The sequence below is a fragment of the Mastacembelus armatus genome, chromosome 11 (genome assembly GCF_900324485.2).
Source record: "Mastacembelus armatus chromosome 11, fMasArm1.2, whole genome shotgun sequence".
Classification (NCBI taxonomy): Eukaryota; Metazoa; Chordata; class Actinopteri; order Synbranchiformes; family Mastacembelidae; genus Mastacembelus; species Mastacembelus armatus.
Genome location: NC_046643.1, coordinates 1,752,126 through 1,774,951, shown reverse-complemented (window position 1 = coordinate 1,774,951; position 22,826 = coordinate 1,752,126). Strand labels below are relative to the sequence as shown.

The 22,826-nt window shown below is 40.2% G+C and overlaps 1 protein-coding gene across 1 annotated transcript in view; it reads right to left on the bottom strand.

Annotated features, from left to right (window-relative positions):
- Positions 1-2,337: 2,337 nt before the first annotated feature.
- thsd7aa (thrombospondin, type I, domain containing 7Aa) overlaps positions 2,338-22,826 on the bottom strand; it is a 215,668-nt gene continuing 195,179 nt past the window's right edge. The window contains exons 23-28 of the mRNA XM_026300874.1: positions 21,871-22,044; positions 21,621-21,716; positions 11,284-11,366; positions 8,772-8,985; positions 7,577-7,664; positions 2,338-4,604 (exon numbers count right to left, since the gene is read on the bottom strand). Coding sequence (XP_026156659.1) covers positions 4,517-4,604; positions 7,577-7,664; positions 8,772-8,985; positions 11,284-11,366; positions 21,621-21,716; positions 21,871-22,044 — 743 coding nt within the window. The 3' untranslated portion in view covers positions 2,338-4,516. The remainder of the gene's footprint in view (positions 4,605-7,576; positions 7,665-8,771; positions 8,986-11,283; positions 11,367-21,620; positions 21,717-21,870; positions 22,045-22,826) is intronic.

Below are 22,826 nucleotides of genomic sequence, written 5' to 3'. Positions count from 1 at the left end.
ACTATAAATGTTATGACACTACCTAGAGGTTGAGTCACGGTGACTGGGCTTCTTGTTTTTAGGTCAAAACATTTCACCACTCATCCAAGTAGGTTCATCAGTCTAAGGGAAAGCTGGCATGGAATGAGTTAGTTTGACTTCACATCTGGCCTGAATAGGTTCATTAAGTGAACAAAAGAAGTGAGCTCAGGTGAGGGTTGTTAGGATCTAATGTGTTTCTTAATTTTCTAGGAACAGATGAAAAGGCAGCCTGGTAGATTGAAGACAGGTTATGTCTGAGCCCTCCACTCCTGTTAAGGGATAGTTTTCCACTTGAACATATATAGCTTCTCTGACCCCTCTCTCAAACCATCTATCTTCTCTGTCCAAAATATGTACTTAACTGTCTTCAAATGAATGTCCTGTTTCTTTTGAATGGAGGTGCACAGCTGCCTGTGGCCCTGAGGAGCTGCTCCTCCTGTACTAGGCCATCCTCCTGTTAAGTGGTTGTTTGGTTTCTCCAATGTAGAGTTTTGAGCAACATACACTACATTGCTTCACTTTCGTTTTGGTGTCCGGTCTTTAGGATGAACCAGTCTCTGTCCGTGTGTTGGTGGGTTTGAAGTGAACTGGTATCTGATGTTTCCCAAAAATCTGTTTAACCCTCTTTGAAACACCTGCTACATAGGGAATGACCAGGTTTTTCCTCTGTGGATCTTGAGGCTCAGCCGTGTCTCTTGTTTTTCTGCCTGATGTGGATGTTGCCTTGTTAAAAGCCCACTTATGGTAGCCACAGGATTTAAGGCCTGTCTTCAAGTGTGTGACCTTGCACTTCTTGGCCTACATGGAGGTAGGGATGTTGTTTGCTCTGTGGCACAAAGTCCTGATGATTCCTAGTTTGTGTTGCAATGGGTGATGGGAGTCAAAAAGAAGGTATTGGTCTGTGTGTGTGTGTGGGTTTCCTGTAGACTTCTATCTCTAGGTTACCATCAGACTCAATGATGACCTCACAGTCCAAAAAGGCTAGCCTGTTCTCTTTGGTGTCCTCTCTGGTGAATTTGATGTTTGCGTCTACTGCATTGATATGATCTGTGACGGCTTGAACTTCCTGGGTTTTGATTTTCACCCAGGTGTCATTCACATATCTGAACCAATGGGCCAGTGCCATCCCTATGTAGCAGCTGAGAGGTTTCTTTTTCACTTTTTCCATGTACAGATTGGCAACAATACACAGGAAAGTGGTACATTACAGAAACCACTTACGCTTCAACCTCAGATGCAAACAACAGAGCATCATCCCAACTAGCCTATGCCTGCGGTCCACAGTCAAGTCACAGAGCCAACAAGATCCTTCAGAAGGCGCAAGAACAGCTTCTAAATGCAGGGATACAGCAGGCCCACTTCACAATTGACACCTTAAAACAAACCACACACTCCAAGAACAAGCCTATTCAGAGCGTCTCCTGAAGACAGACTGGGAGCGGGTTCCACAGGAGAGGAGCTTGGTAGCTAAAGGCTCTGCCTCTCAATCTACTTTTGGAAACTCTGGGAACCACAAGAAGACCTGCACTCTGAGGGTGAGGTGCTCTATTGGGATAATATGGCACTATGAGGTCTTTAAGGTGTGGAGGAGTTTGATCATTTGTAGGGATTTGTATGTGAGGAGAAGGATTTTAAATTCTATTCTGGATTTTACAGGGAGCCAATGAAGAGAAGCTAAGATAGGAGAAATATGATCTCTCTTGCTAGTTCCTGTCCCTGTCAGGACTCCCACCAACCTGCAGTGTCTATCTGTTGTTTATTGTTGCTGTTCTTTTCTCTCTCCTCTATCCACTCACCCCAACCGGTCGAGGCAGATGGCCGCCCAAACTGATCCCGGTTCTGCTGGAGGTTTTTTCTTCTGTTAAAGGGAGATTTTCCTCTCCACTGTCGCCAAGTGCTTGCTCATAAGGAAATTGTTGGGTTTTTAGTTTTTGTGAAGTGCCTTGAGATGATTTGTATTGTGATTTGGCGCTATACAAATAAAATTGAATTGAATTGAATATATATGTGTGTGTGTGTTTATCAAAAACTGAAAACTGTTTGAAATATTTTCTTTATTATCAGCAATTAGTGAAATACATATAAACAAACTGTAGCAAAACAACAGGGTCATCTACAATTTTGTTTTTCACAAGGTTATCAATATTACCGACATTATCACGCCAGTTTTTTTTACAGTTTTTTTTTGTACAGTAAAAAAGGAAACATATTATGCTACATGAGCAATAAATTAAAAAAGACATTTTAGTACTTCATTTATACCTCATATTCCAAGAAATGTAAACATTTCGTTAACATACTAGCAACAAACCACAGAATATTAAAACTATAATGCTCTGGCAATGACATAATTTGTCAGTAGTAAGAAATAGTACACTGTTCAGTTTGGGGGATTGCAACTTTAGCTCACATCAGGCAACATTGTCTTTCAATTTTCACACCAAAAATATTCTCATACAATACTTCTGTCTGAATTGTATTTTTATCAATAGATTTATCTCCTGGGTGGGATTTTTAAACAATCCTTGGACACTGAAAGTTTCCAGGGTGACACAGTTGTTTAAGACAGTGAGACCAAAACAGTTGTTGGTAGGACCTCTCTAGGATCAGGTGTATCTCATTAAGCATGAATGGATGCTTTATTCATCCATTTGACATGACACCAGAAGTTGTGTCCTCCAAATTCAGAAAAGCAAGAATACTGCATTTAAAGGTGCCTTTGAAAGGCCTTTGAAGTGGCCTTGTTCTGCCTATCAACATGCAGACTCACCAAACTCTAAGGGTTGAGTTGTGCTACAAACCAGTGTTGCCCAAGGTTGCTGGAATTTAACTATTTTTCTTAAACTGTCAGAAAGAGGGGCTAAGTGACAGAAATCAGGTGAATGAACAACAACAAAAAGGGGGGTCAGATGGAGAAGTTCAAACCCCGGCTCCTTTCTTAGCTTTACATAGATGACCAGCCATTGTGTGGCGTAGGTATGAATGTCAGATTGTTGGTTTCAGAACGTTACAGAAATGGTGGGATAGAGCTAATCAGACCTCAGAAAAGTGGAGGGAGCAGTTTCTGAAGTTCTTTGACCATCTGACAAGAACTTCAAAATATACTGGCACCTTTATTAGCACAACTACTTCTGTCTGTTTGTGTTAGCAACAGAGCAAAATATGACTGTTATAAAGTGTATGCTTTTCTCCACAGTCATCATGGGTGAGGATATGGGTTAGGGGTTAGGGTTACTACACAGTGAGTCAGAACATGCAGGTTTTAACACTTTTCACTTTAGACATGATTGGGTGATACTTGGTATGAACTATTTAGTTTGAAGCAGAATAAGCCCTTTACAAAATCAAAGAAAGCGTTTACGATTTCAGTCACTACAGAGTGATCTCAAACTATGGATGGCTTTTTGGAGTAGTCTGTTTTTCTTCTTTTAACTCTGAACTCTGAATTATTTATTTTACCTATCATCCTAGATTAATCTCCAAATTCAAATGTCACAGACCCCAATCCTCAGTGTTTCAGCTTTGTCAACTTTTCTTCTTTCATGTCGCAGGGTTCCACTGTGGAAGGGCTTTTTCTATATCTCAGTCAGAATTGATGACAGCATATGTATATGTATATCAATATTTTACAAAAGTAAACCACAGTCAAAGTAATCAGAGAATAACCTCAGGCAGAGTTTGGGACATGTAGCTGTACAGACTACAAAGGTAAAGTTGAGACCACAGAAAAAAAGTCTATTTACAGTGTGTCCCATAGTATCACATACAAGAGGTAATAGAAGAAACATATTAAATATTGGTGAGTTCTGTTTGAAAAAAATCTACTTTTTTACATTTCTAGCACAAGACTGTACATCATCTTGTATTGAGATGCAGTTTCCTATCGCAAAGCTAGATGTAAGTACATATTCATGCTGCACTAATATAGTGCAAAATTATGTCTGAAAAACTGAAAAGGGAGGAGGACGAAGAAGTGATGATGGCTCTGGGATTCATGATTTTTTTCTTTCCTCTGGTTTAATCTTTAATTGTGGGATGGACCAAGGCAATAATAACACAAAGCGGTGTGAATTTTCTTACAGAGATAATCCCAGTAAGCTGTGACAAAAATAACAAATGAAAATTGTGCTTTTCGAGATAAATTGCTTTTGGGAAATGCCCCCATCAACTATGGTTTGGATGTTTTGGATGTTACTAGATGGCAGCAGTAGATGGGCAGAGAAGCCAAAACAGAGTTCCAGAATGAAGAAGGCTCTTGTGAAACAAAGTATCAAAGAGAAATTTAAAAAATATGACAAGGCTGCTAATGCACATGGATTCAGTGTCTTGATTTTTGAGGCTTCTCTTTCAATCAAAATCATCTTCCCAGGGTGTCTACATGAAGGTTGAACAATGCCCAGTGGTAGCCCTGACATCAAGGGGTTTCCTTAGCAAACCCAATGTGCCCTGCAGAACGACAAATGTCTGTAGGCCAGTGTGGTCAGCAGGAAGACTTCTACATGTCGGCATCTCCATCATAGGCCAGAGTTAGTGGCTTCAGTCTGTTGTTCATTTGGCGCCGCTGAGGCTTCTTTGGCTTTTTGCTACAGAACAAGTACAAAGAAGCTTTAGAGAAATGATTACAACAGTTCAACCATAGCTTTTCTTTCCTATTTCTTATCAGGGCTCCAATGCCAATAGCTGAAAAAAAAAACAGCTCAACAGTCTGTGCTCTCTTTTGACAAAATTGAGTGAATATCATGGAGGAGTTTGGACAGATATAGTAGAGTGAAGACATAATGACAGCCAACTCCATGCCTACTGTAAACAATTTAGAGTATCTAATTCACAAGCCTGCAGCAAACCTACACAGAAATGAGGAAAATGTAAATACAGGGATTGTGGGAGGTACCACTGAACCACTATGTACATGCTTGTTGTAATGGATTAAACAAATTTATTTCTAATTAAAATGAACTCCTAGGTGTTCATTTTTATACTCTGTGACTAATAATCCTCATTGTAAATATTTGCCACAGAGGTAGAAAAAAAAAATTATTTAAAAAGCCAGATATTTAATGGAAGGCTTAGAAACATGATCAGCACTGCATGTTTAAAGCATGAATGATGTAGACTAAATGAGCAAAAATATGCATGTATGTTTCTTAGGGAGTACCATGTATTATTCACCACTGTAGAGAGACAATACAAGAATCTTCACATATAAAGTATGAAATAATAATGAAGAACAGTGACAGCATTATTTTTGTTGGATAACTGACTTTATCCACTTGGTAATGACGGCATGAGAGAATGATTATGTGTCTTAATGAAATGTGGATGCATGACCAGAAGATGGTAACAGAGGAGAAAAAACCTACAGCCGTAGATATTAGAGTCAATGACTCGGCAACAAGTAGAGATAAGTGATTTGGATCAGGGTAGGTTTTATGTTAGATTAAGTATCATCAGAAATGACTGGCTGGGGATAGCAATAAAGTAAAGTTCAGGGTCAGCCAGGGGGAGACACATACTGACTCTGAAACAGGCACAAAACCACCTACTCCACAGGCTTGAAATACAACATAAAGTGCTGACAATCCTAGTTGTTTGATGTTGGTTTGCCCGGTAAATTCCTAGGTGCGTACTGTTGTGGTTGTTTTACACAGGTTGTCAAAGGGTCACTTAAATGTGTTGGGCTAAAGAATGCATGGTATGGGGGTTTTAGTGTTTTAGATGCCTGTAAATAACTGCCAGTATTGTTTTAGTGCCATTAGATGCCTAAGATAGAGGACACCTGAAAAAACATTTGGAGTCTTTCCAAGATGAGTCCACCCCTTTCTTCAGCTACACAGTCCTGGAATTTAGGGGAGAAGACAAAGAACACTGTAGAAGTCTTCTCTCCATGATGCATGAATTAAACTGAGATGATTCATCACACTTGTGTTTGTTCTTGAGAATTAGCAACTCTCACAACCTAAATGAAATTTCCACGACACTGTATTGCTGTACTACAACTGTAATTACTAGTACTAATGAGTGAGATTTTTAAATATCTGGATATATTTTGAGTATTATATATTTGAGTATTATATTAAGTAGTATATATTTACTAATGAGTGAGATTTTTAAATTTCTGGATATATATCTGAAAAATCTCACTCATTAGTACTAGTGATTACAGTTGTAGTACAGCAATACAGTACACACTATAAGAGTGTGATTTAATTAAAGTTTTATGTTTTGTTAGAGTCTGAATACAGGGATTTAGAGTCAGGATAAGTGTTGGTTTTAATCAGACCGTCTCAATCTGTTTCAGAAGTCCTAGAATTTATGAAATTGTGTGGTAATTAAATAAAATGATGCCGCGATGCCGCAGCAGATGGCAACCTCAGTACTTCAATCTAGTATTTTGCGTGTTTTTTCAGCTTTTTGCTGCCCCTCTCTGATCACCTACACAAGAGAGGAACTTTAAAGATTCGGACAGTCTTCGCCAGGTACCCTCTCATTTACTAGGGCTTGGTAACCGCTCAAATCTGTGTGCCCAGGTTTGTTCTTCACACTCGCTCAGCTTGGTACACAGTGTTACAAATGCGCCACAAAATCAACCAATCAGAACTGGAGAAAGTACATTCTGATTGGCTGTTTACTCTTCAATTAGAGCGGTAGTTACAACATCCATCCATCCATCCATTTTCTATACCCGCTTATTCCTTAACCAGGGTCACAGGGATCTGCTGGAGCCTATCCCAGCTCTCTTTCTGGTGGAAGGCAGGGGTCCAACCTGGACAGGGTAGTTACAACATCCCGGAAGTCTGCGTAGACCTCCATGCTCGAGACGACCACATTTATTGGGCACAGAATATATTTTTGCTCGCTCAAACTAAACTATTTTTTGCTCGAATATAATTTCTTTTCAAAATATAATTTATATGCTTGCAAAATATATTTTTCTGTGCTCAAAATCTCCCATTGCTCACTCAGGACAGAGGCACAAAAACAATGCCATAGGGGCAGACACGAAGACCATATTGGCTTGTGCAACCTCAGTCTAGTCGCCGTTGGTCTTTCAAGGTGGTCTCCCACCCAAGTATTAACTAGGCCCCAAATACTTGCACTCCTATTTGCACTAGTTCATCTTGTACAAATCACTTCTAATTATAGTTCTGTTATTTTAAAGTTTAACTTTTATGTTAAGTTTTGCACATAGAGAGCTTAGTGAACCAGAGTCAAATCCCTTGTTTGGGTTCACAAACTTAGCTAATAAAGCTGATTCCGATATGAAAATCTAAGCTAATTCATCAGTGTAATTTTACTTTCATTGTGTTCAGTGGAGTTGTATTTTGAAAACTTTAGTCTAGGTTAAAGGATAATCTTGCCAAGAAAACCTGGCAAGCTAGATCATATTAAAAAAGCAAAAGTACTGTTTTTGTTAACTTTCAGTAATTTGCAAATGTGGGTCTTTCCTTGATGCTGCTCTCCATTACATCACTGCATGTAGGTGAATGATTTTAGGAGTGAAAATTCAAGTGATGGAATGAAAATGCATGAATTCATAAATGTTCTGATACATTACCATGCTAAGTATGTCATGGAGATAATGAAGACAAGCAGAACAAACGCTCCTGCTGCCACTCCATACACCCAGGTCTTCAGCTTCCCATCTGCATAGAGAATCACACACATACTGATTGATAAATCATTGTGTGGATCTACACTCATCTGTATGGAATTTCATTTGCTTGTCTGATCTAAAGGACGCAGCAGAGTGTGGAAATAACTACAGTGAATATGGAATAAACTATAATGTTAGAAGAGATCAACAAAGCAAAGCCACCAGCATACAGTACAGTGGACATTGACTGAAACACATGCATCTATAAATATGCTGCGATAAGATAAAAATAAAAAATATAGGTTCAGTTATTCCCATTTGCACATTATGTACATTTGACTAGAAACAAGCTATTATAGCTGTATAAACTGTACATGCACATAACAGTCTTTATTCTCTTTTTATTCCAATTTGTTGCTTTCTATTAGACTAACTATATAAATTTTTATGTTATGTTCTTCCTATTTTAAAAGTGCATTTGTCTCTCCCTTTTCTCATTGTTTCAGTTTACTTCTTCCCTGCTTGTTTGTGTTCTCTTTGCCTTTTTAGTTCCTACCTTTCTTCATTACTGTTTGTTTTGATTTCCTTGCTTGCTTCTTGGTGGTTGTTTATTCATAATTCTCTCTTTATCCCTTTCCTTATCTGTATTTTCTTCTTAGCCCTTTTATTAATTCTTTCTTGATTCCTTGTTTATCCTTTACTCCTTCTTGCCCTTTATCTTATTTCCTGTAGTTCTTTTTTTCTATCTTGCATGTTTCTCATTCTCCTCTATTCCCTGCTTTGTTCAGTTTTACTTCCTTGTTTCTGCTTTTATCTCCAGCTCTTCTGCTGTGCATTCTTCATTCCTTCTTTCTTCCTTCCTTGTTTTGTTGATCCTCTGTATTTCTTATCTTTTGTGGAAAATACAAAAGATCCACCTGTTAATACTCATCCCTTTAATCCTTCTTTTATTGCTTAGTCTGCAGTAATTGTGTACTCTCAGCAATTACAAGCATCTCCTCTGCAAACTCGTTTGTCTTGTTTAAATGCCTTGTAATTTGGTACAGACTTTGTGAAATTTGCTATTGTTTTTGTCTCTGTCTCTTATCAGAGCTCTTCATTCACTTGTATTTATTTCTTATGTCTCTTAAACTTTCATTGTGTTGATGCATGTTACCTGGCCCAAAGGGTTGCAGGAACCAGGTGCGGCCCACTCTGCCTGGTGTGCTGGCAGCAGGCTGGGTGGGGTTAAAGGCTCGGATGGTCTTGACATCAGCCTTGTTGTCACCTGCAGTGGGGATCTCCAGCACCGGAATGACAGTACATTGGTCCAGCAGGCCGTCAGACGTCATCACCTCAGTGTAGCCTTCTTCACAGCCACACACGCCAGCCTGTGACAGAAAGGAGACAGGTTTAACCCAGTGACATAGAATAATCAGCTTCCCACTTCTTAAACCATCTGAAGTAACCAGGAACAGTAAAGTTCTTCTAATGAGTCCCAGTCGTCCAGGTGAAGTTATCTAGAGGTTGAGTCATGGCAACAAGACTTCTAGTTTTTAGGTTCAAACATTTCAATACTCATCCAAGGAGCTCCATCGGTCTAAGACAAGGCTGGTATGGGACCTCCAATTTATCTTTCAGGTTGGTTTCACTCCACACCTAGCCCAAACAGGCTCATTAGGTGAGCTATGTAAATGGAGTGAGAGTCGTTAGACTCACACTCCTGAGTTGGTTTGACTTTACATCTGGCCTGAATAGGCTCGTTAGGTGAACAAAAGAAGTGAGCTCAGGGGAGGGTTGTTAGGATCTAATGGTCGACTCATGTGACCCCACAGATTGACCAAGAGTGTGTCCTCCCTGGAAGACATTTGATGTGTTCCTTAATTTCCTGGGAACAGATGAAAGGGCAGCCTGGTAGATTGAAGATAAGTTATGTCTGAGCCCTCCACCCCTGTTGAGGTAGGGTTTTTCCATTTGAACATATATAGCTTCTCTGACCCCTCTCTCAAACCATCTATATTCTCTGTCCAAAATATGTACATCACTGTTTTGAAATAAGTGTTATATTATTATACTATTTTTTATATATATATATATATATATATATGTATAAAAAAAAATTCCCGTCTGACCCCTATGGGTGATATGTGTGTCTTCCTCAATCTCGGGTCCTCTACCAGAGGCCTGGGAGTTTGAGGGTTCTTCGCAGTATCTTAGCTGTTCCTAGCACTGCACTCTTCTGGACTGAGATCTCTGATGTTGTTCCTGGGATCTGTTGGAGCCACTCTCCCAGTTTGGGGGTCACAGCCCCGAGGGTGCCGATTACCACGGGGACCACTGTTGCCTTCACCTTCCACATCCTTTCTAGCTCTTCTTTAATCCCTTGGTATTTCTCCAGCTTCTCATGTTCCTTCTTTCTGATGTTGCTGTCACTTGGGATCGCTACATCTACCACTACGGCTTTCTTCTGTTGTTTGTGAATAAAATATGGGTTACGTGTATATATATGTATATATGTATATATATATATATATATATATATATATATACATATGTGTGTATATATATATATGTATATGTATATATATATATGTGTGTATATATATATATATATATATATATATATATATATATATATATATATATATATATATACGTAAATTTAGTAATAGTATAAACACAAGATTTTGTAGGCCATGTAATGTATAATGCTGAAACAATTTATTTTAAAGTGATATGGCTAGTTGAACTCCAATGAAGGAGCAGAACCATCTCAAGGAGGATCAGAAGAAATGGACAGCATGTGAGTTAAATATGAGTGTCACTGCAAAGGGTCTGAATACTTATGACCATGTGATATTTCAGTTTTTCGTTTTTAATAAATTTGCAAAAATTTCTACATTTCTGTTTTTTCCTGTCAAGATGGGGTGCTGAGTGTACATTAATGAGAAATAAAATGAACTTTTTTGATTTTGGCAAATGGCTGCAATGACACAAAGAGTGAAAAATTTAAAGGGGTCTGAATACTTTCCAAACCCACTGTATCTGAGAGGTCACGATGTTTAAGAAAAGAAGAAGAAGCAAAGCTACTGCATGACCCAAAATGTGGTTTGTTTGTTTGTTTGTTTGTATTTCTATGACTTTTCTACTATCTATTTTTCTAGAAACTGTCATTCTTGACCTTGGAATATAAAGAAATACTTTCAGTACAAATAATCTCAGAGTCACTGTTGGGGTTATAAGGACAAAAGTTCAAATTGTTGCCATTGTGGAATTAGATCTGAAGATAGGATGTTTATGTGAGAGGTCTGTTTCTCCAGCTGACCTCCACAACCTTATGACCCATGATGAACTGAAGTTTTATTGCACCCAAGTATCCTGTGTCTGGTTTTGTTCCCCACTATACAAATAAAGGACTGCTAAGTGAAAAGGAGAAGAAGGGTGAAAGTCGCATGGGGAGAGAAGAAAGTCTCTTCTCTCCGTTTGCAACTGAGGCGTTTTCACTTGCAGACAGATACTCGGTACAAAGTTGTCGTGTGTTTCATTGCCTTCAGGGAAAAGAACCATGTCAGTGTAGCGTAAACCTGATAGTCACCATCTCACAACTCATACCCCGATCAAAGAACTTAAACTAAAAATACCAATCAGGACAGCAAAGCAGCAGTACCACAAATGTTTTGAACCCTCACCTCTGTGCACAGGGAACGTGGCTTGGTGCAGGGTGGGGCACAGGATCGGTCAACCATGGGCTTGGCTGTTGCTGGGCATCCACCTGTGAAACAAACACTGAAAGCTCAAAATGGGTGTCGAAGTTTGACAGTTAGCGTTTTTGTTATTGTTATATAGAAAACAGTGACAGACCTTTGTTTGTAGTTACTCAGTAACAATAATACCTCCAACATCAGGAGATGAGATAAACATCACCTCAACCCGGACCAAGCCCTCTTTAATGTGAGAGAAAAATAGATGATCTCAACTTATGGAATACACATCCCAAGGTCACACATTAAATCTTAAGACTTTGAGACTATACGTTAAAGAACAGATACCTTATCCAACCTCACTTTGTTTGCACAGGACCCCAGGATGCCAAGTAAAGACTCCTCAGTAGTGTTTTATGACTGGCAGTAAATGCCTTGTTCAATAGTCCTCTCTTCTCAAGAGCTAAAGTGTTCTATTGATTCTAAGTACAAAATTATAATAAGCAATCGTTGTGTGAATTGTTTCAGCAAGTTACTTGAAATGTTCTCCTTAAGCCTGTAACAAATTCATTCTTAATGTTTACGTGTTTGATGGTCTGAGGTTTCATGTGACAAGATGCATGCTTAAAGTAACTGTTGTGAGAAAGGCTGTTAACAACCCCTTCTAGTTAAAGTTGAGTACTACATCTACCATAAATAGGCAAATCCTCAATTCACATTAACTTGCACAAACTGAACTTACTAAAGATTTAGTATAAAGTATTATTTAGGACAGGGCTAGCTAAGCCATGTTCTTTAATGGCTTGTTTTTTGGTTGTCCCTGTGCTATCCACTGCTCATTACCTGGATCAGATGTGTTAAGTCATTCAGAAGCTGGATGATACCACCGCAAATGAGGGTTAAAGAGGGGGAAGACAAAGTTAACTGGTATCTTTCAGCTTCTGTTTGACTAAAGACGCTACATCCAGGCAATAAGCAGTGGGTAGACCAGTGATAGTTTGAAAACAAGTAGGACAGTGCCCCTCGAGAAGCAGGGTTGGGCATGCCTTATTCTGCATATAAGTGCTTATTCTCTGTTACCTACCACTTGTGCATATGATAAATTGCTATCTACTGTATGTGTTTGATTGAAAGTTGTCTTTATCGTACACTGTTTCTGCCACTCTTGTTTCAGTGCTTGGATTATGTTAATTATATTATGTGTTGTGAAATGTTATTGCCATAAATTCTGATCACCATTATGGATTTTAGATCTGAGCTATGGTTGAAAAGCATAATTATTTATTCAAGTGGACCATTCGTAAGAATAATTCTTTAAGAAATAAATAAATGTTGACATACAAAATTAAGGTGTTAGCCTTTTCCCCAGAGCATGAATTTGGGATCTAATAAAAATGTATTTTTAGTGCTTGCTGAGCCCTTGACCAATCACGCACCACAGCTGGCATAGCTTTGACCAATCAGAATAGCCACTGTAGTGGAAAATCAATTTTATGAACTTAATGTATAAAGTTTATGCTCACAGACTTATAAGCAGGAAGAGAAATTCAGCTCATCAATGGAAGAGCAGCCAAAGAAGCGCCCAATACCAAATTTAATTTATTTTCTCTCTCTGTTTAAATCGCAAAACTTAGATCCAAATCTAACATTATTGAAATATCTTTTTATCGTATCTTAATATCTTGTCTCAGAGTTATCTATTGATTTTACTTTTCATCAGCATGTTCCAGTGTGTCTAGTATGCCACAAAATTCCCCATACACCTCTCCCCTTTTCTTCTTGTAAATAGTGTAAATATATGTATCCAAATGTACAGAACTGGTGAGTCTTAATGTCTCCCCTAACAATAACCATCGACTCCTTCAGATGTGAAGACTTAATGTTCATAACTGTTAATCCTTAACAGGCTAGCTACCTTTAATCAGTTTGGTGACCCTATATATTGAAATATATCATATTTATACAAGAAAATTTATGTTCACTACAGTTGAGTCTCCAGTTTGTTGAAAACAACAACTAATTAGGTTTCACCTCACGACAATGATGTGTTCTGATGCTGGAGTAATTCCAGAATTACCAGAGTTTGAAAAGCACTAAATCTAAATCTCCAAGCTAATTTGGGTAAATTTTGTCCATATGTAGATGTTTTGAAAAAGAGGGTTCAACAACCACACTGAATTCTAAACAAAAGTTTTTATTGTATATGCTGTACATTTATGTTTGGCCTTTGGCCTCATGGAGCACATGTGATAGGCTAAAATAGCATTACATGACTCCTTAATACTCCTTAACATGATTTAGTCAGTATGATTTCATGTAAAAGGGAAATGGATTAAAAAAATGGAAAAATGCAATAAATATTAATTCATATTAGTTCATGCAAGCCTCTAAAATATTTGATATGCAGTTATTCGGTTAAAACGTTAAATACTTTAAGAACTGTAAAACCTTTTGTTATATTTGATATGGTATTAATATTTGTTTGTTTCATTCAAGGGAAAGATAATCTTGTGTGTTGGTAATCCTTTGCTAAGCCTGAGTCTGTATTCTGCTCTGGGATCGATTGGTCAGGGCTCGGTCCCACTTCGAGAAAGAGCGCGCTTTTCCCGTATGGCAATAAACCATTGCAAGAGGAAAATGCTACATATGGCTCTCGTGGTTCTTTCCCCCCTGTTTACAGGGGCGTAACATATTTTGGAGGCACCGCTGGGATAGCTGCTTGGATGTCCAGTGTATATAGCCTGTGCATTGAATTCCAAGCCAGCTAAATCCCCACACATAACCCAGGTGGACTGCAGGGAGGAAGGTGTTGCTGTCGAAGGAGTGCTGGTAGCTGTGCTAAAGAGCACGTCACCTGAGACCAGCCAGAGGTCATCGGGGACTGTAAGAACGTACAGCTCAGCGTCGCCGGTTCCAGTAAAGGTCCCTCCTGTCCAGCTGCCACAATGACGACAGTGGAAGAGCTACGTGAAAAAGTAGTGGGTGAATTGCACTCACTGGCCAAAGACGATTTAATAACAATCTGTGAGTTCTTCAGTATATCAGAAAAAGTCAGTGTTAACGGAAAAACACGGTTATCATTGCTAACACATATTCAGATATACCTTGAGAGAGACGAAATAACAGAATTAGAGGATGAAGGAATGTCAGAACTGCTACTGCTTAAAGACAAAATTTCTGAAATTATCAGTGGCACAGAGGAGGAAGGGGAAACCGCGGGACAAAATATTAGTAACCCAGGGAATCAGGAGCACGTACAAGAACTGCAGACGGTAACACCACTGCTAACAGAGAAGACCATTTCAACTAACAGCACAGTGGCCAATGCCCAACGCCAAACAACTAGCCACCCTGTGAGTAGCCTACCGCTAACAAATGCACAGCAGCAACCAAGTCCTTACTGGCACAAAGACTTTAAGATCTCGAGCCAGATCGGTGAACCAGGCCAGAAAGATAAACTGACATTTTCCAGTCTTGCTCATCAGATTGAAAATGGGCTCAGCAGAGGTTATCCCGAGATTGATATCGTAGATGCTGTCATTAGAGCTATCTCACCAGGTTTACAACTTCGCAGCTACTTGGAGGGAAAGGCCAACCTTACTCTTCCCACTCTCCGTTATATCCTGAGCTCTCATTTCCAAGAGAAAAGTGCCACTGAGCTCTACAAGCAGCTAGCTTCAGAAGTACAACATAATAAAGAAACCGCCCAGAGCTTCCTGATGAGAGTTTTAGATTTGAAACAAAAGGTATTGTTTGCATCCCAAGAATCAGAGTCAGGGCTTAAATACGACCCAGCTCTGGTTCGGCGGATGTGTTTACACACAATACTGACAGGCCTTCAGAGTGATAGTGTTAGGATAGATATGCAGCCCCTGTTGTTAGACACTGGGACCCCGGATGAGCTTTTGTTAGAAAAGTTAAACATTGCCTGTGCTAATGAGGCAGAGAGAAAGAATAAGAAAAAGCGTCACAGGTAACTACAAATGTGAATGTAGTCCAGTTAGGGGACACTTCACCTGTTAAGTACCCTGTGAAGGAAGTCAAAGCTAAATTACCATCTGAGATTTTAACAGAACTAGCAGAGCTTAAGACAGGTGTAGCTTCCTTAAAAGGCCTTAGTGCAGAGATAGCTCAGATTAAGGAGACATTACAGCAACCCATGCTTAGCCCGCAGTCCTATGCCCAACATACAGTTGTGCAGCCAGGCAGGGACCGCCAGCTACAGCATTAGTATTATGGCTACCAGGGTTACCATCAAAGACCAGCTCCACCACCACCTCGGTATGTAGCCCAGCACTACACTTGTCGTCCAGCCTGTCTTCAGAGGAGGTACCCTGTTTGCCAACAATCTGGAGCCAGCGAAAGTTGCACTCACTGCTACCTCTGTGGGAGTGGGGAACATTTTCAAGCAGGATGTAAGACCAGAGGCACCCGCCCATCCAGGGAGGTCCCTTTAAACCAGGAGTGGTTGCCACTGCGGGACAAGTGTTAACCATAGGCCACAAAGAGTCCCAACAATGTGTGAACTGTAAACAGGTAGACCCCCAGAAGAAACTGAGACAATGTTCATCATGTAAAAAGACACTTTATTGTACCAGAACAACATTGGGCTGAACATAAGAGACAATGCACTGAACTAAAGAGCTCACATAAAGCTAATGAAGAGGAACCTGCCCACGCACTGCCACACCCACAACAGGTGAACTGCCCTGACAGAGTTACATCACTGGTTGGCAGGCAGTGCCTTGTTGAGTGCTTCCTGGATGGCCACAAACGAAAATTTTTACAGCACAAACGAAGCACAAACGATTGAGACTATTTCGGGTGAGTTTGGAGCATGTGGGGGGCTGATGACGTCATCACCAAAAATGTAATGTCTAATATTTTAAAAACCAAAACATCACAAACAAAAATTTTTACAGCACAAACCGGCACAAACGAAGCACAAACGATTGAGACTATTTCGGGTGAGTTTGGAGCATGTAGGGGGGCTGATGACGTCATCACCAAAAATGTAATGTCTAATATTTTAAAAACCAAAACAGCACAAACGAAAATTTTTACAGCACAAACCAGCACAAACGAAGCACAAACGATTCAATTCAATTCAATTCAATTCAATTTTATTTGTATAGCGCCAAATCACAATACAAATCATCTCAAGGCACTTTACAAAAACTAAAACTAAAAACCCAACAATTCCCTTATGAGCAAGCACTTGGCGACAGTGGAGAGGAAAAAACTCCCTTTAACGGAAGAAAAAAACCTCCAGCAGAACCGGGCTCAGTTTGGGCGGCCATCTGCCTCGACCGGTTGGGGTGAGTGGATAGAGCAGAGAGAAAAGAACAGCAACAATAAACAACAAATAGACACTGCAAGGTGGTGGGGCCAGTAACTGCACATCAGCGATAAACAGCTCCAGGACCAGGGACACCTGCAGAAGGTACAGAGAGAACAAAGAGAGAGGGAGAGAGCACAAACTAGGGGAGAGAGAGAGCACAAGGTTAGTGACATTCAATGGTGGAATATACATGAGGTGGGAGGAGAGAAGAGAGAGGAGGGGAAGGGAAGGGGGGGGGGGGGGGGGGGTTAGGGTAGGGGAGCTCAGTGCACCAATGGTCCTCGGGCAGTCTAGGCCTATAGCAGCATAACTAACTAAGGGATGGTTCAGGGTTGCCTGAAGCCAGCCCTAACTATATGCTTTGTCAAAGAGGAAGGTTTTAAGTCTAGCCTTAAAAGTACAGAGAGTGTCTGCCTCCTGAACCCAGGCTGAGAGCTGGTTCCACAGGAGAGGAGCTTGATAGCTAAAGGCTCTGCCTCCCATTCTGCTTTTGAGAACTCTGGGAACCACAAGAGACTGAGACTAGTTGTGGTAAATTTGGAGCATGTGGGGGGGCTGAGTGACCGGAGAATGACCTTTAAATAAATCTTTTATATCTAAAAAACCAAAACAGCACAAACGAAAATTTTTACAGCACAAACCAGCACAAATGGAGCACAAACGATTGAGACTATTTTTGCGAAATTTTGCGTTGGGTGGGGGGCCAACTTCACAGAGGTTCCCTAGTACGTGACCGTTTCTTTTGGCCATACATGCAGTCAGATATAGAACATTATGTGACTAAACCATGCTGTTGCATTAAGGGGGTTTTTGGGGCCTGGACAAATTTTGACATGTCCTGACATTTGTGCTTTTTTCAGTGTTTTTTAAACATATTAATGTCTAAAGTATAATAACACTGTAATCAGCACAAAATTGGCTACAATGATATGTGAGCAGCAAGTTTATACATTATTGTGTTTTTGAAAAAAAAGTGTTTATGCATGGCTAGTGAAAAACTACAATTTTTTATAAGAAATAAGACCATAAAACACAAACAGAACATTGGTTCACAAGACTTTGGAGACCAGCATGTTGTAGGCTAAAGTGTTTACTTCAGAGTGCTGTGAATGTCATCTTGTTCACACATTCACAGTAAACAATACACTGATTTAAATTTTCTAAGACACTTTTTGTCCAGAAAGGCCATATGCAAGAGGGTGTGTCTGAGGATGAATAGTCATGTGATTTAACTGAGAACACAAAAGACGCACTGAACGTCCAGACAAAGCCGCGCATAATGAGCCTTTCAGTCAATGTAGATGGGACGGATTAGTGCTGTACAATACAACACAATGAGGAGCCAAACGATCCTCATTTGAGTTAAAATCAGTGTTTTTACTCTGAGGACAAGCTAAACTATTTGTCTCTGTGTGGAATGTAAGGAGCGCCGCTTCACGTGCGTAACGCGCCATCATCCAAACGTGTCGAAAAAGTGAGTAAATTCTATGATGAAGTTTGATATTTTGTGTCATTTCTCGGGGGTGTGCACATATTTACCTGGTTCACCTGAGATTATTTACATGTGAACAGTGGACAGTGTACAAGGTGGGACCGCATTACCTGTAATGAGGTGAGACAGGAAAAAACGGACTTCTCCTTACGTTCATACGGATTAAGTAAAAAGTGATGATTTGTTTTCGACTTGAATTGTTTCACTCAAAAGAAAACATTTCAAGCTTTCTAGCCATATAATTCTTATTTTTATGAGCCAAGTATTCGCTGAGATTCTGGTTGTTTTATTTACGCGTCTGTGAAGAGAAATGGCAGAGACAGAAAAGTCCGAGAGCGCACCCTGTCGGCTTTCTTTATTTAAAAAAAGCACAATGTTTTGTTGTTATTATGATGGTATACCACTAAAACTAGACCCTTTACAGATTTGAATGATATACTTCTTTTATCTGTACGATCAGAAGTGACGGAGTAATTTAAGTTTGTTTCGGCCTTATCAGGAAATGATGCGTTAAAACGCGCCGGCGCGTGCGTCGACCCCAGAGGGTTAAGCAGAAGAAGCCCTGTCATGAATCAAGAGCCCCTCTGACAAATATTGTGACAACCCAGCCCTTTGAACTTGTTTGTATAGACTTTCTCCATCTTGACAAATGCAGAGGTGGGTATGAATATATCCTTGTCGTCATTGATCACTTCACCCGCTTTGCACAAGCTTACGCTACCACTTCGAAGTAAGGAAAAACTGCAGTGAACCTCATCTTCAATGATTATGCCTTGAAGTTTGGTTTCCCTTCTCGCATCCACCATGATCAAGGCGGAGAATCCGAAAATCAGTTGTTCAGCCAGTTAAAGACACTCAGTGGGGTGGCCGGATCTCGGACCACACCCTATCACCCCATGGGAAACGGTCAAGTGGAGCGTATGAACAGGACATTTTTACAAATGCTTAGGACATTAACTGAAACGCAAAAGTCAAACTGGAAAGACTCTATTAACAAACTAATGTGAGCCTGAGTCTGTATTCTGCTCTGGGATCGATTGGTCAGGGCTCGGCCCCACTTCGAGAAAGAGTGCGCTGTTCCCGTATGGCAATAAACCACTGCAAGAGGAAAATGCTACATATGGCTCTCGTGGTTCTTTCCCCCCTGTTTACAGGGGCGTAACACACAAACAATCCCATTATGACACTGTCACGGAAAGATGCAAAAGTGCCACACTCAAAATCCATCCTGGACAAGCAACACAAATGTGAATTGTTATGCTTCAGCACAAGTTTTTACTAAAGCAAAACTTTATTTCACAAAATCAAAGATTTCTAGAATAAAGGAGTAAAGGATACCTCCTCCCCTCAAACCTTTCAGTGATAGACTGGATTATTTACATGCAGTGGCTATCATTGTTCCAAGGACTGACTGTTAAAAATGCACAATATAATTTACATTGAATTGTGACGATAGCCTGACACTTTTCCATTTGCTTTATTACTCAAGACAACTAATACACTACTTGAGTAATATTAAACAGCAATAGAATTGAATTGAGTAGCTCTCACTTGAATCTTGTAGGTATCCATTTACCTGTGTTTTGATTAATGAAGTTGGAACCTGAATTGCTAATACACATATTAAATACTACTAGTTGAATTCAAAGTAAACAGCCATAACACAAGATCATGGTATAGGTCAGCTTTAAACATTCTTCATACAAACTGTGGAACACTAGTTTCCTGGTATGCAACTTACTGCTGAAATGAACTACAAGACCTTGCGTATTGGGAGATTTCTACTGCTGTATGGTGCATGGAAGCCGAGCAAGAGCTTTCATTTCCATTGCACTAGAGTAAATCAGTACATTGACAAAGAGAAGGCAGAAGATACTCTGAACAGTAGAGGGGGGTCTATATTACTGCTCCCAATATACTGCTGACTATGAATTTACAGTTTTGACAATGGCAGAGTTAGAGTTATCATCCAGTCACTTATTAATCAGTTTGTCTTGAGTTGTATGTAGGGTAAGGTGTCTGTATTTCCACTGAGGATTATGTAGACAGACACTGCAACTGACATTAATCCCACCAGAAGACATTCGGAGAAACACATGGCTGCAAAAACATGGTAATCTATCAGAACTTCCTGAATATGTATTAGGTGGCACACACAGGGAAAGAGCTCTGTATGAATATTCATGAAGGGAGAACCACTGCTTGCAAGGAAAGTCACAGATAGTCACAGAGAGACACCCCATATGGAGTAGTGTGCACAGTGATGTTCCTTGTTCACTTAAATTCAGAGCTGAGTGTTTACCCAACCCAGAAATATTGCATATTTCCAAGCCTGATCAAAGCAAGAGAGACCTAATGAGAGGAGCTAATTTTTCCAGACAGCTGGTATTAAAACAGTATTCCTGCTGATAGATGATGATTTGTGGAACTCTGGGTGCAGAGCTTAACCCAGCCATGTGATGGACAATGGGATTAATCTCCAGGATGAAATCCTCATCTGTTTACAGCTTCAGAGAAGTCACTGTCAAGAACTGCTTGGAAAACTATCTGTGATTCTGACATGATGGAAAAGGTTTTAAGTAACTAATTAATTTATTAACTAATTAATTTATTAGTAACTAAGTAATTTATTCAATAAAGATTGACATAGCAAGCTTCTGTGAATCACATGAGGCCTCAATCAAACGTGCTTGTTAGGTTTTACAGCGTAACTAAGCATAAAACCAATAGAAATCACCCCTCAGAGCAAATCACACCCATGGGACAACTTCTAATGACAGTAGACTCAGCCAGTCACATTGTTTGGCAATGATGACTGACGTATCTTGTAGCCAATGAAATGCCCTTTCCAACAATGTATTACATTCCATAGCCAATAACGCATGAGGGGGATTTAAACGGCCCCCACCGCTACAGTAAGTAGCCTTGACAACGGTGGGCAAGCATCGGACGAAGCTAGAGGGGGAGGGGAGTCATATTTCATATTTTACAGTGTGAAATAATGAACTGGAAAGCTTTTCCTTTAAATGACACCAAGGTCATCAATATAACCCTTAAAATGTAAAGACAACAGCTAGTTTAATTTGGGTATGTTGGGCGGGGAGTTTATTATTGACCCTGGCTTTGCCAGAAAGCCTAACCTCATAGCTGAAGGACTTTGGGGGAAAAAAGTGTAAGTGTGACTAAATTAATCCTAAAAATTGAGCATGAAACATGTTCTAATAATTAAATATAAACCTGGAATATGTTGAAAATGAAGTAGCTTATTCAAAATGACACAATCCTAAAACAAAGGAACATAGGAAAAACTAGAGACATCGTAGGTTGGTGTTTGGTGGTAATTAATATCACACATTATTTACCAGCCTTCATTCAACAAATCAGTAATTATGTGAAATTACTGTGTTATAGATTCTGAGGTGACTATTTTTAACTGCTAAATATAGCAGGAAGGATTGGAGGAGGCATATAAACATAAGCCATAATGCCTACCTGTAACATTTAGTCCGTCTGAACGTTGACACCAGACTTGCCGAGATGAACCTCTCCATGGCCCAGTCCTCCACTTGTATTCAAAACACTGGCCCTCTGCAAGAAGAATATGGTCAGACATGGTACTGATAACAATACAAAATTCACAGAGAAAAAAACATGTATTGGTATTTAAATTTGTTGAACTACTCACAAAAAGATGCAACTCATGTAAAACTGCAATTTGCAATAACTAGGACTCTGAACTGACCTGTACATGGACGTGCCTCCAGTTCCTGTTCTGGACACTGCAGCAGATTCTCTGGATCTTGTGCCACCACAGCTCTGGATCGAACTTGGACAGAGCCAAAACCAAGGTCATCCCCACTGATGCAGCTTAGCTGGCATGGACTCCAAACAGTCCAGTCAGTTAGGTAACACTCTCCTACAAAATAGAAAGAACATTAAGCAACCGAAACAGGACATCACAAGTGCAACCAATAAATGTACTGGCCAGGACACTTGAAGTGTCATTACTCTCTGCTTTACAAACTATGGAATGGTGACTCTGGCTGCGTCCAAAACTCCATACTTCCCTACTATGTCAAATCCACCGGTCTATAGTCATTCAGCTCTACTGACCGCCCTGTTTTGGGCACCTGTATTAGACAAGAAGTCCTCCACAGCGCCAGGACCTTTTCCAACTGAAGGCTTATATTAAAGAGTCTCTGAAGAGGGACAGCTAGTTGTCCTGCACAGTCCTCCAGAAGCCTTGGACACACTTCATCTGGTCCTGCTGCCCTCCCTGACAGAAGTCTCCTGAGCTTTGCTCCATTCTCTTGCATTGTTAGAGACAGGAGGAGCTGTTTGGCTTGTACCGGGGGGATGATGAAGGTAGAACGAGCAGCTGCAAAGGTGGAGATGGAGGTAGCAGTCACAAAGGATGAGGTGTATTAAGGAGCTGTAGAGGTGGATGGAGCAGCTGCCATGGTGGAGATGGAGGGAGCAGCCGCAGAGGTAGAGGAGACAGCTGAATATACGGAAGGGGCAGCCTCAGAGGTAATAACGGTGGAGGTAATAATGGTGCAGCCATAGTGGGGGAGGTGGAGGGAGCAGACATAGAGAATGAGGTGTATTGAGGAGCTGCAGAGGTGTAGGGCAAAACTGCTGGAGTGGTGGTTGGAGGGAGTAGCTGCAGAGATATAGGTGGAAGTAGCCACATTGTCA